Raw genomic sequence first — 14,675 nt, 5'->3', positions numbered from 1 at the left:
CACTGACAGGCTCAGGGCATTGACCAGCTCTCTAAGGAAGCTTGTTCCAGGGACTGATCACCCTCTTGGTGAAGAAGTTTCTCCTACCATACAGTCAGAACCTCCCCTGGCACAGCTTTGAATTATTCCCACATGTCCTGTCACTGGATGCCAGGGAGGAGAGCTCAGCATCTCCTGTCTGTTTCCCCTCCTGAGGAAGGTGTAGAGAGCAATTTCCATATTAAATTACCAAACATTTTTCTTGCCACACCTAAACACCAAATGTGCAGGTGGAACAAATTCAGAGATCAGAATGAAATACAGTTCACTGAAAGGTATCAAACAGGTTCCTAGCTAGTTATCTGGTTAGATCCAGGGGCTGAAGTATTTTTGGGTTGTTTTTAACCCTAGATCTCCATGTGCTCAGTGAAAAAGTGGTTCAGCTGATGCAAGGAAATTACCCAGTGTGATTCAGCAATTGGATGCATGTTCAAGGCTGAAACATCAGGGTCCTAGAAGAGGACCTGGGCTCAAGTCAGCCAATTTACAGAAATATATTGTATTTTGAGCTATGCAAAGCAAGGATTAGTTAGTTATGTGATTGAGGTCCTCAGAACTATCACACAACTTGTGGTTTCTCTACATGCACCCCAACAGCGGATAAAAGTTGAAGGGGAATGGAGATTTTATTAACTATATTTATCTAATCCCTCAATGAGAAAGAGTTGTGTTTCATACAAAGTAACTCTTACACAAAGATTTAAACATAAAATAGAGCAAATTAGGGCAAACAGAACAGGTTGGAAATATAACTCAATTTGACCATAAAAGATAAGACCCCTGTGATGCAGATACATTTCTTCTAGTGTAACAGCAATTTGATGTTCAGATCTATAACCTTATCAATAAGCAAAGCCTATAAAGTACAAATTATGGAAAATACTCTTAAATATCACAGAAAAAAAATAACAGCAAGTTACCTTGCGATCTTCTTTAAAGACTTCAGCAGCAGTTGTGAAATGTGGAATGGCATTTTTACAGTGAGGACACCCTGTTTGACACAGGAAGAAAAAGACATCATAAACTTTAGTTGTAGGAAAGATATTGGGACAAACTCAAGACACAAGGTGAGTCAGTGGAAAATCTGAATTAAAAATCACTCTGAATGGGAGCTCTCCAGTTCTGGAATGAGCAGGACAAAACATCTGTCAGCTACATGAAAGTAAGCACATGTTTAAGATCCCTGTGACCTCAAGGAGTTTAAGTATCTGTTTACAGTTACACGACATCCCATAATAAGGACCATGGTGCAGGGGGCTTTTCTCCATCACCAGCCTCCTAAGGGCACTTCCAGAGCACCAGCCCCAGACAGACCATTGCCCTGCTCTGCACCTCCTGGCATTGCCAGGCAGGTTATTACTGCTGTTGCCACAGATACCAGCTACATTTGGGAATAAAGACAGCACAGCTGGGAACAGGAGGCTGGAGGTTGGAAAGGAAACTGCTGGGAGCATTTATAAGTATTTGGAAAAGGCCTGTGTTAAAGCCAAGCCATTGGGAACATAAGGGAGGGGAGGAGAAGCAAGTCCAATAGGCCAGACATGTTTCATGGGTGGAGGGCAGATGTCCAGTCCCAGGTTAGGGTGACTGCTGCTGACCTGCCAGCTGTTCACCACAGCTGGGCAACCCCTGAAGAGTTCTACAGACACTGCACACAGGAACCCCAGAGCCCTGAATGGGAGATGGGCTGATACTTCTTGGTACCACTGCAGCACTGAACAAAAGGCCAGCTAATCCCTTGCTTTAATACACACTGATTTGACTCAACATTTCAGAAGTCACAGAAGGGAAATTAGAACTGTTCTCTTGATTTAAGGTTCAGGTATGAGTGCTCTTAATTTAGAATCAATGTCTACAAATTATTGTCTATGAATAATCTTAACTCCTCTCAAAACATCATTACTATACTAAGTAAGACTTTGAAAAGCAAAGTACCTGTATATGTGTAATAAATTACTTTTTTTCAAACTCAGCACAGAGGCTGATCACAAGCAAAGACTCAAGACACTATTTTTTGCTTAGATGCACATTAAGAAAGGAAGGGACACACTTCAGTCAAGCCTGTGTAATGCTGGCAAAGGAGTTCATCTTGCTATTATTTCTGGGTAGGAACAGAAAAATCACAAATGAGTTGCTCACAAGCACCAATTGCAGCTTATGCTACTGTTGTTTACCAGTATTTTACATGCTAAACAAGTGTCTGTGTTACTTTAAAATCAGGACTGAACAAATGCCCTCCTAGGAGACTTGCAGCCACCCTCCTAAGCTATGTTCACTCTTTCAGCTGACAAGAAAAATAGTATCTGTGCATAAACACTGCACACTCCTTTCCACAAAGGAAAGGCTGAATACCCCTTCAGCTTCACCAAAATATAAGTTCATTGCTTACATGCACTGCTTTGAATTTTAGAGCATCTCTTTCTCCAGAACAGGGTTCTGGAAGTACTGCAGTGACACATCTGTGTAAATGTACTGGGAGCATGTGCAGTAACTAAGAATACCAGAAAGTCAAGGGGATGTTTCCTGGGAAACTGAGGCACTTCTGTAAATCCACCTTAATGGCTTCAAACTCTTTATGGAGCATGATGGCAGCTGTGTTTCAGTGGGAGACAGCACAGTGTTCTACAGCTCGCAAACTATTAACCTTGTTGGGCTGCTCAGCATTTGCCTGGAAGAAAATGGTCATGAAAGAAAAGGAAGAGGAGGAAGAAGAGAAGAAAGAGGAGGAGGAGGCTAGGGTTTCAGGCTGCTCCCATGTCCATCAGCCCACTTTGGTGACCCATTTTCTCTCTTAGCACTTGTCTGGCCTGTCTGCCTGATACTGAAGAGCCTGCAGGTCAAGCCTGAATCTTAACAAATCCTGGATAATTTCCTGTACTGTGGGGGGACTGCCTTGGTTGCCTTGTTAACACTGCTCTACACAAATAAATCAGAACTGGTGACGACATCTAAAAAGAATTTCAGGAACAAAAAATGGATAAAAATCAGGCACCTCTAAAACAGGAACACACTTGTTCTTAACTACATGCTGCAGTTTTTCTGGAAAGCACTTCCAACTGTTACACTAAAACATAAAGGCTCTTAAAAACTTAAATCTTTCAGGTTCCCTTTTTTGCTTATGATCTTGAAATTTAGGTTTCATTAATGAACATCTTGTAAACTCTCAAAAAAAGGTATTTCAGGACAGTATGGCCTCTCTCAAAGCCCCTAGAGAAGTTGTAGCAGGTAAGAGCTCTTCATGAGCCACATTCCGCAAGAAAATGAGAACACAAATAGCAAGCATATTCTTCCACACAAAAATACCAAATCCAGTACCAAATAATGAGAAATTACCTTCATTTATCCATCTGAAGCTCCAGCCCTCCTCCCTTCACTTCTCCCTTGGCCCAACCTCCTTTCTTTACTGCACTGTGCTCACAAAACTAAAACACAACCATATGGCTTTTGGCAGAGCTGCCTCCAAGTCCAGTAGGCATTTTGTTAGCCTTGGACATCCATCCACGGAACAGATGTGAATGCTACACTGAATTCCCAAGGAGTTTCAAGGAGTCACTGAAAAAGGGGGAAGGAGCACATCATATGGAACAGCAGAACTTCATCTGTTACAACTTAGAAGGATTGCCAAATGCAGCAAACACTTGGAAGTCACCCAACCCAGTCATTCTATTTAAAGCACACATGCCAAAAAAAATAAAAGCAGAGGTTGATGTCTTCATTTTGACAGACGGAAAACTTGTTCTCCCCATTCCCTCTTCACACCCACTATCACACATTTATTTTAAGTGTTAACACTATCTTCTAGATTCGAAAGTGCAAGGAAAGGAAATGTACTGAGCACAGTACATGAGGATAGGAAGTGTGCAGCCTCCTTACAAAGGAATTTTCAGATGGGCTGCAATGGAAAGAGATTAAACCGGTGGCATATAAAAGTGTAAGGTGTTAAGAACCAAAAGGTCCTGCCCCTTCTCAGTCACTATGGACTAAACAAGTTGGAAAATTCATTTTAGTTTAATAATTTGGATCCTATGGTAAGCACACAGACTTCCTGCAAGGACAAGAAGTGGAGTTTTAACTGAGCAGCATTGAAAAGCAGCACTTCTGGGAGCAGAACTTCTAACACAGATGCAGGGCTTTGCTTTAACAATTTTCTTTTTTCATTTTTACAACAGTGTCAAATTTGATCTCAACAGGGTTAAGAGCAGATGTGAACTTAACAGTAATTTCCTGTGCCTGACTTGAGAAATGTGAAAAAAAAAACCCTGCTCCTGAAATATCCAGCCTTTCTACAGGATCCCAGTACTGGCACAGAAAACCTCTAATCATTCCTGCACATCTCAAGATAACTCCATTTCCTACTGCAGAAACACAGTTGCATCACCTGGTAGGAAAACAAGAGAACTTGACATCTGAGGCACGTGCTGTAGCATGTGCTGAGGCCATTCCCTGTTCACAATCAGCAAACAATACAGCTTTAATAGAGCTCTAGTCATGCACTCAGCTCTGTGCTCAGAATTTGGCTCTCTGGAGGACCCACCATACAGTCAATGGTGGCATCTGCTCTCCCTGACCTGCTGGGGCATGAGAGCTGCCTGCTTAAGTCACAGGTCCCAAACACCTGCAGCTCAGGAGTTCTGGAGTTCTCTTTGGCCTTGTACTACAAATTTAAAAATGTACACAAACCCAGTATTTTCTACAAGGTTTTTCTCCACCATTCATGTTGTAAAGGTGGTAGGAGATGTGGTACAGTCACAGCAGGCACCATCACACATTCCTCACCTTGAAAACCAAGTAGCTCTCGACTGAGCCAGTACATGAGAAATATGGTTTCTGTGGGAAAAATTCAAGAGGAATGGCTGATGAACAGCAGACAAGGGAAATCAAGCAAGCAAGCAAGCAGGCTTCACTCAGAGCCATTATCACTGAGGGGAGAGGGAGTCAGATTAAATCTCTTCTAATTAGAGAGGCATTTTAAGGAAAGCTAGTGGGTCTTTAGGGAGATGAAGTGATGGAAAATATATAACGCAGCTTGTTTTCCATGGGCTGGATTTACTGATAGCAGGAACAACCTCAAGGTACAGCACCTTCTCAGGGTGTCTTTGAGGGAAGACCCAAGGAGCCAGCACTGCTTTGGGCACAGAAAGGGGCTGGAACTTCATTCTTGTGGAAATACTGCTTTGAGGACTGTGAAGAAGTGAAGAACTGCAGGGCTGAGCTGGATGTGATTTCCAAAATGATGCCACAACACATTTCTTACATGATGCAAAACACAGAGAGCACATGGGGTAATAGAAAAACTTAACTACGTGCTCACATCACCTTGTGAACTGATATTTTGGTTTTTAAACAAAAAGGATACTAAGAAAAAATAATATAAACCCATTTTTCAGGTATGGTAAGAATGACACAAAATTGATATGATATGGTAGCAATTTGATAAATTTTCAGACATAATAATACCTGTGAAAACATTTTCCATAATTGCAGGATCCCATGGGATGCAGAAGGGATGCAAAGAGGATTTCAAAACAGTGGAACAACCTAGTGAATAACCTACATGTCTTTATTGCATTCAAATGGAGAATTTTTCATTGAACGGGGCTTCCTTTTTTTAACCACTGAATTGTTTAGAGAGTAAAAGTAAAGTAAAACTTAAGAGATTCTTACAACTTCAATGTACAAAGGTATTAGGACTAGACAGCAATTCTAAAGATGTCTCGAGAGTAGGGCATGAAACAGATGCACCCTGTTGTACAACAGTCATTTCATTACATTTAAAATAAAATTGTGGCAAATTTTCAGAACTGCCTAAAGGAACCAAGTCCTCTTTCTGAGAACTCAGGTGTCTACTTGTTTAAATATGAAAAAAAATCCTTTAAGTTTAGTTACTTCATGCATTGTTTAATTTGAAACTACAAAGCCCAGTGATATAAAATAACCTCTCTAGAGCTGAACAGTACAAGGTTAATTCAGTTTCCTTAGAAGAGTGGAAGCTGTATTAGCATAGCACATAGAAGAAAGGTGAAGCTGTTTTTTAATGAATATAAATCAAAAGCTAACAATTTGTACAAAATAGATAAAGGAAGCAAATGGACATCAAAGCAGTACCTACAGTCACCAGAGGTAATAATGACGTTTTACGTATATAAGGGGCTTTAAATGTATTAGAAGCAAAAGAAATCCAAACAATGCTAGCAATACAGCTTTGAAAGAAAATGATAGAGTTGTCAAAATGAACTTCGCTGAATATATAAATTAAAATAGTAAGCAGATGTGGAGAGGGCCCCTTTGCCTGGCACCTCTGAAGTGCTGTTTGCAGTTCTGGGCCCACAAATCAACAATGAGTTCAAACTGGAGGGGGTTCAGAAGACCCATAAGAAAAACAACAGAACTGAAAGACGTGTTTCACGGCAAAGGGAGTCAGGAAGTTCAGTGTGTCAACAGCTTAAATCCAAAGATTAAGAAGTGATAGAAATCGAGAGAAGTCAGTCTCTAAATTTCATTATAATGAGCTATTCAAGCTGGGTGCCAAAGGCTGAGTAAGCTCCAGAGCTGGTTCCATGCTGAAGCCAGTCAAGTTTAGATGGAAATTCACATTTCCCATCATTAGTGATTTTTGGTCTGAAAGGAAATGGTTTTCTAAAAGAGATGCTTTCACACAGTGGCTCTCTACCTGATCAGAAGACAGCTGTCCTTGATTTGCATCGCTGAGCTGAGACTGCTCCAGCAGTGCCATGGTCTGGCTGTGCTCGTGTCACCATCCCCTGCAGGTGCTGCAGGAGGCCAGCACTGCTCGTGGGTCAGGCAAGGACAACAGCCCCTGCCAACCCTAACCTGAGCATCCCAACTAGAACACTGCAGCAGCACAGACTGGGCGTTTTGACTTCAGAAAGCACTACCTTATACCCATCAGCAACATATAATGCTTTATAACCCTACCCGTGTTGTTGCCATGTGTGCTTTTAGCATCTCATACGTAATAAAATCCTGATAAATAAAGTAATAAAGTGGTGTGCATGTATTTTTCATTTTTTTTTTTTAAGGAGAGAGTTTAAACACGCACACATTTTAATGTACACTGCTTTCATATTAAATACACTAACTTAAACTGTCAGTACTTTCAGAACAAAGTCCTGGCCAACTCCTCAGAGGAGATCTGAAAGCCCAGTGATTTGTGAGCCCATGGCATTTGTGCTGTCTGTGCTCTACGCTCAGCATGAGAAAGGGCTCTGCTCCCCCCTCAGCCCCCGGCTTCCTTTAGTACCTCTCAACGGGTGATCTCAAATGCTTTAACTAGTATCAATTAATTACGCTTCAAATTGCCCCTAAGAGAGACAGACGTGATTATCCCCCTCTGTCATTACATCCAAGGTTAAACAGAGTCAGGAAGAGGTTAAGTGACTCGCAGGGTTCACAATCCTGCCTGACAGGGAGCCAGGCTGCAAGGTGCTGACTCCATTTGCTCAGCTGTGAAACCACCAGGGCCTCAGAGGGCTCAGCACGTGGCAGGATGGAGCCCTCAGTGTGCAAAGTGCAGAGCAGAGAATGACTTTCCAATTCCCCATCTCTGCTTGAAATCATCACCGTTTAAATAACAGGGGTAGATAGTGCCCTCTGTTACTGCCTTTTAAATGACTGCAATTCTAAGCAAGTGCAAGCAGCAGCTCTGCACAGCTATCAAACCCAGCCCGGGAGCCTGTACACCACAGAGTCAAGCAAAGCCTGTTTCCACTTCAAGAGTTCCAAGCGATTAACTAGAATTAAAACCAGAATATTACTTGGTCAATCAAGGAAAGACAGGCCACAGACAGTAATTGCACAGATAAGAGCTGGAAAAGGGTATACAGCTCAAATTCGTGTGGCTACAGGAGTTATTGAATCCACAGGCATATTTGAGAAAGGCATTTGGAGATGTAACTGAAAGGTTAATTCACTTTATTTTACCAGTAGAGAACTGGAGGGCTTTTTATTACATATCTGGACCCAAAGCTCACTTGATGACATGACCTGACACCATGGAATAATCATATCTCTAAGACACAAGACATTAGTAGTTGAAAGAGGGTGAAATGCCCTTTGATTTGAAAAATGTTATGAGGTTTTCAGTTAAGCATCAGGTCAACCAAGGATCGTCTGACTACTCTTAACAACAGGTAAACTACTCCAAATTTCACAGCCTGCTGGGGGATTTTGTTGAGTTTTTCCCAAGCTATCTGAACTCTTATTTTGTAACACCTTGGAGGTATACAAATGAGACAAAACATACAAAACCCATATTATTGGGAAACCATAGCCATGAGATATGAACAATTGCAACAGCAACAAAGTCATCAGAACAGATCAAATGGCAGAAGTGAGAGTAAAAAGACTGCACAAAATTCCTGGACTGTTTCATCCATTACAAAAAGCAAGGATATGATGGACTATAGTGAATTACAAGTAACATGCCAGCACTCAGCATTTGGCAACAAGCAACCCTTTGAGATGGAAACCTATATGCAAGTCACCTCTGGACAGAAAGGGTATTAAGGTCAACAGAACAAACCTGAGTGCCAGTTCCAGCAGACCTGCATTTTCCACTGTGCTACTGGCCTGTTAGCTCAAACAAAGCTGCAGCAGCAGTTAACCAAGCCAGCATCAGCCCTGGTAACTGCAAACACAGTTATAGAGCAAATGAAATAATTTTGCCATCTGACATGCCAGTGGACATCACTAATAAAAGAGACAGTGCTGAGCTAGCAACAGCCAGCAGAGCACTGCAATTTCAGCTGCGCTGATGTTTAAAAGGACCTCCTGTCAAGAAAATGTTACACATCACCAAAAAAAGCATTTGTCTTATTGGAAATGGGTTTTGTGACAGTGAATAAGGATGGGGGGCATATTCATAATCTCCTAATGTACCCACAGTGACACTGCTCCCAACACAGCTGTGTGTCTGTGAGGAGAGGGTTCCATGGGGCAAGAGCACGCACTTCCCTCCCCTTCCCTTCTCACAAGCTGGAGCTGTTTATACACAGGCAATATTCTGCACACCAAATCACGCACATTAATAACATTTTAGGGTTACAAAACAAGAGGAGCTGGATCACCGAACAAGTTTTAGTTTCATGTTGCCACTCCAGCACAGCGGCTGCGAGCACTTTGTGTCGGTTCTGCACAGCCTGGGCAAGTGCAGCTCAAACTGTTCTCTCGGCACTAATTATTCTCCTCGGCACCAGCACTGGGGCTAAGAGCAGTTCTGCCAGCCTGACTGCAGAGACCACTCCATGAATTCATCCTTTATCAAACCCAGCCTGTTAAGGGGCTCTGTGGCAGCAGCATTATTTACACTGAAAGGAACACACCTCGGTAATGCACCTGTAACAAGAGCACCACTGATGCAGGAAGAAAGCAGTTAGTGGCAGAGCTAACATCAAAATTCTGCAGTGCTAGCCCACACAGGACTTAAACCCTCATTATCAGAGAGTCCAGACCACATCTCTGCCCCAGTCAACAACCAGAAAAACCTTCCTGCAAGGTTTTTTGCCTTGAAAGAGATTCTTTCTGTTCAGCATGTTTTTAATAATTTTTGATAGCTTAAGCTTTATTTATAAAAATGCACATTTTGTTCAGGCTCTTTGATACAGCCTCCTAATCAAAACTTAACAAGATGTGCTTGCAAGTGACAGGAAAACCTCTTGGTGGGAGCCAATCTGAGGCCATCGTGGGACACTAAATTCATCTGTGCTGCTGCTTTGCTCCGCACATCTGAACTCATAAACTCAATTGTCGAGTATGTTCTCCCTCTCTGTCCATACTTCACACAGAACAATGTCACCCAAGTCTGCTGAGTGACCCAGCAGTGACCCAGACTGCTCATCTCAGGCCCAGCACCCACAGGTTGAGTCCTCACAGCCAGCAGAATTTGCCATGTTTTCCTACAGCAGTGCAGCTTCACCAAAACACAGCATTAACTCCCCAAAACTGCCTGTGCAAAGGCTGAGATATGGTGCAACCAGCTTTGGCCAAGCTTGCTCCAAAAGGCAGGAAGGATGAAAATGAAACTAGTGGTTCCTTCAGAACAGCTTTTTGCTGACAGCTTGGGTCCCAGGGCGGGAGGAGCACACTGCCCTCCTGGCTGTCAGAACTAACAGCTCAAAGCCACAAGCACCCTCTGTGCCCACAGTGTGACACTGGCAAAGACTCTCAGCCAAGTGCTTTTTGTCATTGGATATTCCTTGATGCGTAACTTGGACAGAAGAAATCAAGCAGTTTTTGCTGTGAAAACACACAGGAGGAGCAGACCAGGATACAGAATAACTAAAATCTTGAACAAACTTTGTGGGTAAAATGAACGCAGGTTTGCTTAGCTCTCAGCATTTTATGGGCTCCTGATGAACACACAGGGAGGGTACAACTCATTTAGTCAGATCCCTGTCTGATTTCTTACTGCTGAGCAAAGTCCTACCTGATTTCCCACTTACTTCTTAATGGTGGCCAGGAGTTGACTCATCAGACAGCAATGATGTCAATATTCCTGCTTTACCCTCTTTGTTTTACATCAGAACAATACCCAGGTACTATCTCCCACAAACACCTTAGATCAACACACAGCCTTTTAATGGCTCCAAAAAGATCCTAAAGTCTTCTGGGACTTTATCAGATGCAACACAGTTTAGGCACCTTTATTCCCTTCTTCTAGCCCTGAAAGAAAAACCCTACAAAAAAGTTTAAGTGAAGAACCAAAGAGACTGATATCAGTCTCTAACTGCACATCCTCTTGCAGCAGCACAGCCACTTGCTCCATCCAAAAACACTTCATTAAAACCATCCTCAGGATGGTTTACTTCTGGGTGTTCTCTCAGTACCCCAGTGGGTCAGGCTTCATCAGAAAATAACTTTTTCCAGCTGATGAAATTCATTTCTACTGAAGTGAAAGTTTCACTGCTGAAAACAGAATCGGAAATCAGCTCCCAGTAAAGCATTTATTAAAAATATCCATTCTGTGAACCCTGTTGAGTCCCACAAATTGAGGCCATTTAGCAAGTCAATAACATTGGCAACTGCCCCCCTTAGGAACCATTAAAAGGAAACACTTTCCCCCGACTACTTCCCATTGCTGCTGAAAGTCTTTATTTTTTGAAAGTGCTTATTAACTCGTGTTTTGACACTGAAAGTAAAAACTGAGTGAATTTGATAAGTGCTGATTCCTGCCATTGAAAGTGACTGATCTAAAAACAGAGTGTCTTCCCCCCATCATTTAGACCTGTTAATGACTGGTCTGTTATATATAATTCCTTTCTGACACAGTTGATTCATTTGTAGTCCCTTTGGAAGCAGCAATCTCAACCAAAAAATGACATTCTTGTAACTCAAAAGTGGACATTTTCTGTTTCTGCATAAGAATTAGCAAGGGGTGTTATTAAGCCTTTCCTGTTTAGAGAAAATCAAAACTGGATGAGAAGGGGGAAAAACAACCAAAACCACAAAACCACAATCAGCAAAACCAAACCCCAAACCAAATAAAAACCCCCTGTGTATCTCAAACTCCAGTATAACTATTCCTAGAAATATAGTATTGCTGTGTTGGAAGGAACTTCAGGAGATACCTAGTCTAACTCCCTTGCTCAAAACAGGGTCAACCTCAGCAGGTTGCCCAGCACTGTCTCTAAGTTGGGTTGGAATATTTCCAAGGATGGAGCCTCTTAGGTCAACTTGTTCAAGTATTCAACCACAACCATAGTAAAAAAACCACCACTTCCTCATTTTGCATAAATGGTTATGCACAAATTCCTGTGTTTCAATTTCAGCCCTTTGCCTCAGTGGCCCTGGGCACTGCAGAGTCTCACCTAGCTTCAATCATTCTTTTTTCCCCCCTTAATTTTTTGAGTAATGCAGAAAAAACATCTCCAACCACAAAGACATTATTTACTGGAACTTTTGTTACCCTTTGTGATTCTGACAACTAATCACAACCAACTGCTCCTATTTTGCACAGTTTTCAGTGCTACAGTAGTAGGAGGTTAAAATTTAATGCATTGTCAAAGTCAAATCTCAATTATCTGGAATAACGGAGTGGAGAGAGCACATAAAAGTAAAAATGCAGATAAAACACGTGCAGATAAGCTTTATGAACAGGGAGGACATAAGAGAAAGAAGAAAGAAAGGTCAGGGCGCTGATCCCAGAAGAGGCACTGATGCAAATGCCCAGGACACCTCACTTTAGAGAGGCAAGTGTTGAACCAAGCTCTGGGTGTAGGGCACAGACCTGCAGCCACTGCCCTCCCAATCTGGCTGTTTCAGCACTGCAATAATCTACCTGCTCTTGTCCATTTGGCTCACTTCCCAGCACAGTCTGTAGCCCCAAATCCTGATCACCCATGTACCAGGCTCCATGTGTACATCAAACCATACTCTGACTAGGTGTCTCCTCGCCCCATTTCTGGACAAAGCCTAATAGTTATAAAAGTAAACCTGAAGTAGCTGATGGAATCCAGTAGTCCAAGGACTGGATTATGAAAACAATAGAGACACAAATCCCATAAACTCTCCCCAAAAGCTTCTCAAATACTGGTGCATCAATCCTGCTGCTTTCAAATACTCCTCCAACCCCACACAGCAATCCCAACACACACCTGACGCTTCATGCTTCCCTTCTGCAGATGGTACAATTGTATTCCTCTTATTTTAGGCATTTTGAACTTAAAGGTACACGAGTGGGATGACAATTACATCTTCACAAGAGCTGCACAAGGGTTCAGAGAAGAGCTGGGCCAGGTGCTGTGCAGCACAGATGCCAGCAGCCTGGCCAAGTCCTAGCCCTGAGTAGCTCTAACACATGCCAGCCCACACTCCAGCCTGTGTGACACAGTACAGACCTAACCAAAGGACATCTGGATGCAGATCTGATCCCAGGTCATTAATGGCACAAGTAGCACTGGGTGCAGCAGGCACTTTTTCCCAAATCAGTATTGGGAACCTACCCCTATTCCTGCCTCCTGCCCCTAGTCTGTCATTGCAGCACACCCAGATGCCAGCATGCAGGAATGGGATCATGAAATCAAGCTCTCTGTGGTGTCAAGTCTGCAGGAGTGGACTTTTTCCCCCAGTTAATTTCCAGAGTCTTGATTCTGATTCTCAGTCCTTAAAATATTCCATGGCCAGGTAGAATAACCTTTAAGTTTATGCTTCACCCATATTCCAGGAGACAGAGTAATGAGCTCCCTATCTTTTCCATGTGGATGTAGCAGTCTCCTCCAGAGCTAAATCACTGTGAAGCACTGCTCAGCACCATTAAAGCCCTGCTCAGCTCAGCCCTGAGTTATCGGCACTGCAGCAGATTGGTGGCTCTCCTATACATATCAAGTCATTTGGACTGGAAGCTGCCACAGGAAAGCCAGATCTCATTTTAATTTGCATCTAAGATATATATCTATGGCCTTTGCCTAAAGGTTTGTCACTAGAGCTGAAAGCTTGACAAAGGTCAGAATACTCAACTTTCTGCTTTAAATTCTAATGACAGATGAGAGATACATTTCTTAGCATAAATATTTATATATAAACATACTTTATATATGCATGTATACACACCCCCCCAATCCTAAAATATCTCAGCATATGTGTAAGTGTAACAAATACTGCCACAGAGTCACAAGTGAATGGAGTAGCATACTGTGAGTCTGCCCTGACCCAAGATGTGGATTTGAATAGAAAAAAAAAATATTTGAGGTAATGGGACCTTGAAATTTTAGCAGTGTTCCTTCTGCACTAAAATAAGCAAGTTAAGACTAATTGGCAGTGAAAGCTTCAAGAGGTCTCAAGATTGAGAAGATGGTAAACAAAAGCTAATCTATAAATTTAACAGGAAGCACGTTATCACTGCACAAAAGCTGAAAAAATATAGTGTTTTTAATCATTGTAATTATTCTACTGCATTAATGTTTATTTCATAGAAAACAGAGATTTAAAATACTTATCTGGTACTTTCCCCTGCACCCAACAAAGTGCAGGCTCGTTGCACTCCCTGTGTGTGCCTGCTTTGTGCTTTGCTCACAGACACTTCCACATTTAGAGAGAACGAATCTGACAAATCAGAAACTGCATGACCCACGTACTGACACCACAAGAGCAGCGCTGTCTTAGGAGTACAGGAAGGCCAGATGGGGCTCCAGTTAACACCTCTCTGTCCTGTGCATAGGTGGTCTCATGCAGGCAGCACTGTGTCAAAAACAGTGCAAAAATGTGTCTCAAGTGCAGCCTCAAAGGACCCAACAGTTTCACGTCACGCAAGCCTTTGTTTTTACAGCCTGCTCATATAGAAAGGGCCAGGCTGATCTTTACTCACCCCTCCTAAAATAAGGGTGGAAGTCAAACGGTAAAAAATTAGCCCATCAGGCAAGTTCCCTCATGCTTTCAACCCTGAGAGCTGCATACTCAACACACACAGAGTCTTTGCTCTCAATGTGGCTTTAAAAAGGATCGAGAATCTAACTGTCTTTAAAAGATGCAGCTAAAAACCAAAAGTGAAATAAATCCCTCTTACGCAAAAAGTCAATAATCGGGTAAAGACAACTCAAGAGACAGTGAACTCCTAAATGTTACCATTTCATGGGCAATCATTTGATTTTAAAATTACAATTTGCTCTTAACCAGCTGAGCTC

The 14,675-nt window shown here is 42.3% G+C and overlaps 1 protein-coding gene across 2 annotated transcripts in view; it reads right to left on the bottom strand.

Annotated features, from left to right (window-relative positions):
- Window positions 1-14,675, bottom strand: part of PDIA5 (protein disulfide isomerase family A member 5) — a 112,244-nt gene that overhangs the window by 11,854 nt on the left and 85,715 nt on the right. For both annotated transcript variants that reach the window (XM_064435017.1, XM_064435016.1), the window contains one exon: window positions 960-1,030. In XM_064435017.1, coding sequence (XP_064291087.1) covers window positions 960-1,030 — 71 coding nt within the window. The remainder of the gene's footprint in view (window positions 1-959; window positions 1,031-14,675) is intronic.

Source organism: Passer domesticus, chromosome 10, assembly GCF_036417665.1.
Source record: "Passer domesticus isolate bPasDom1 chromosome 10, bPasDom1.hap1, whole genome shotgun sequence".
Lineage (NCBI taxonomy): Eukaryota > Metazoa > Chordata > Aves > Passeriformes > Passeridae > Passer > Passer domesticus.
The sequence above is the reverse complement of the archived record's forward strand: the minus strand, read 5'-3'. Positions and strand labels throughout refer to the sequence as shown.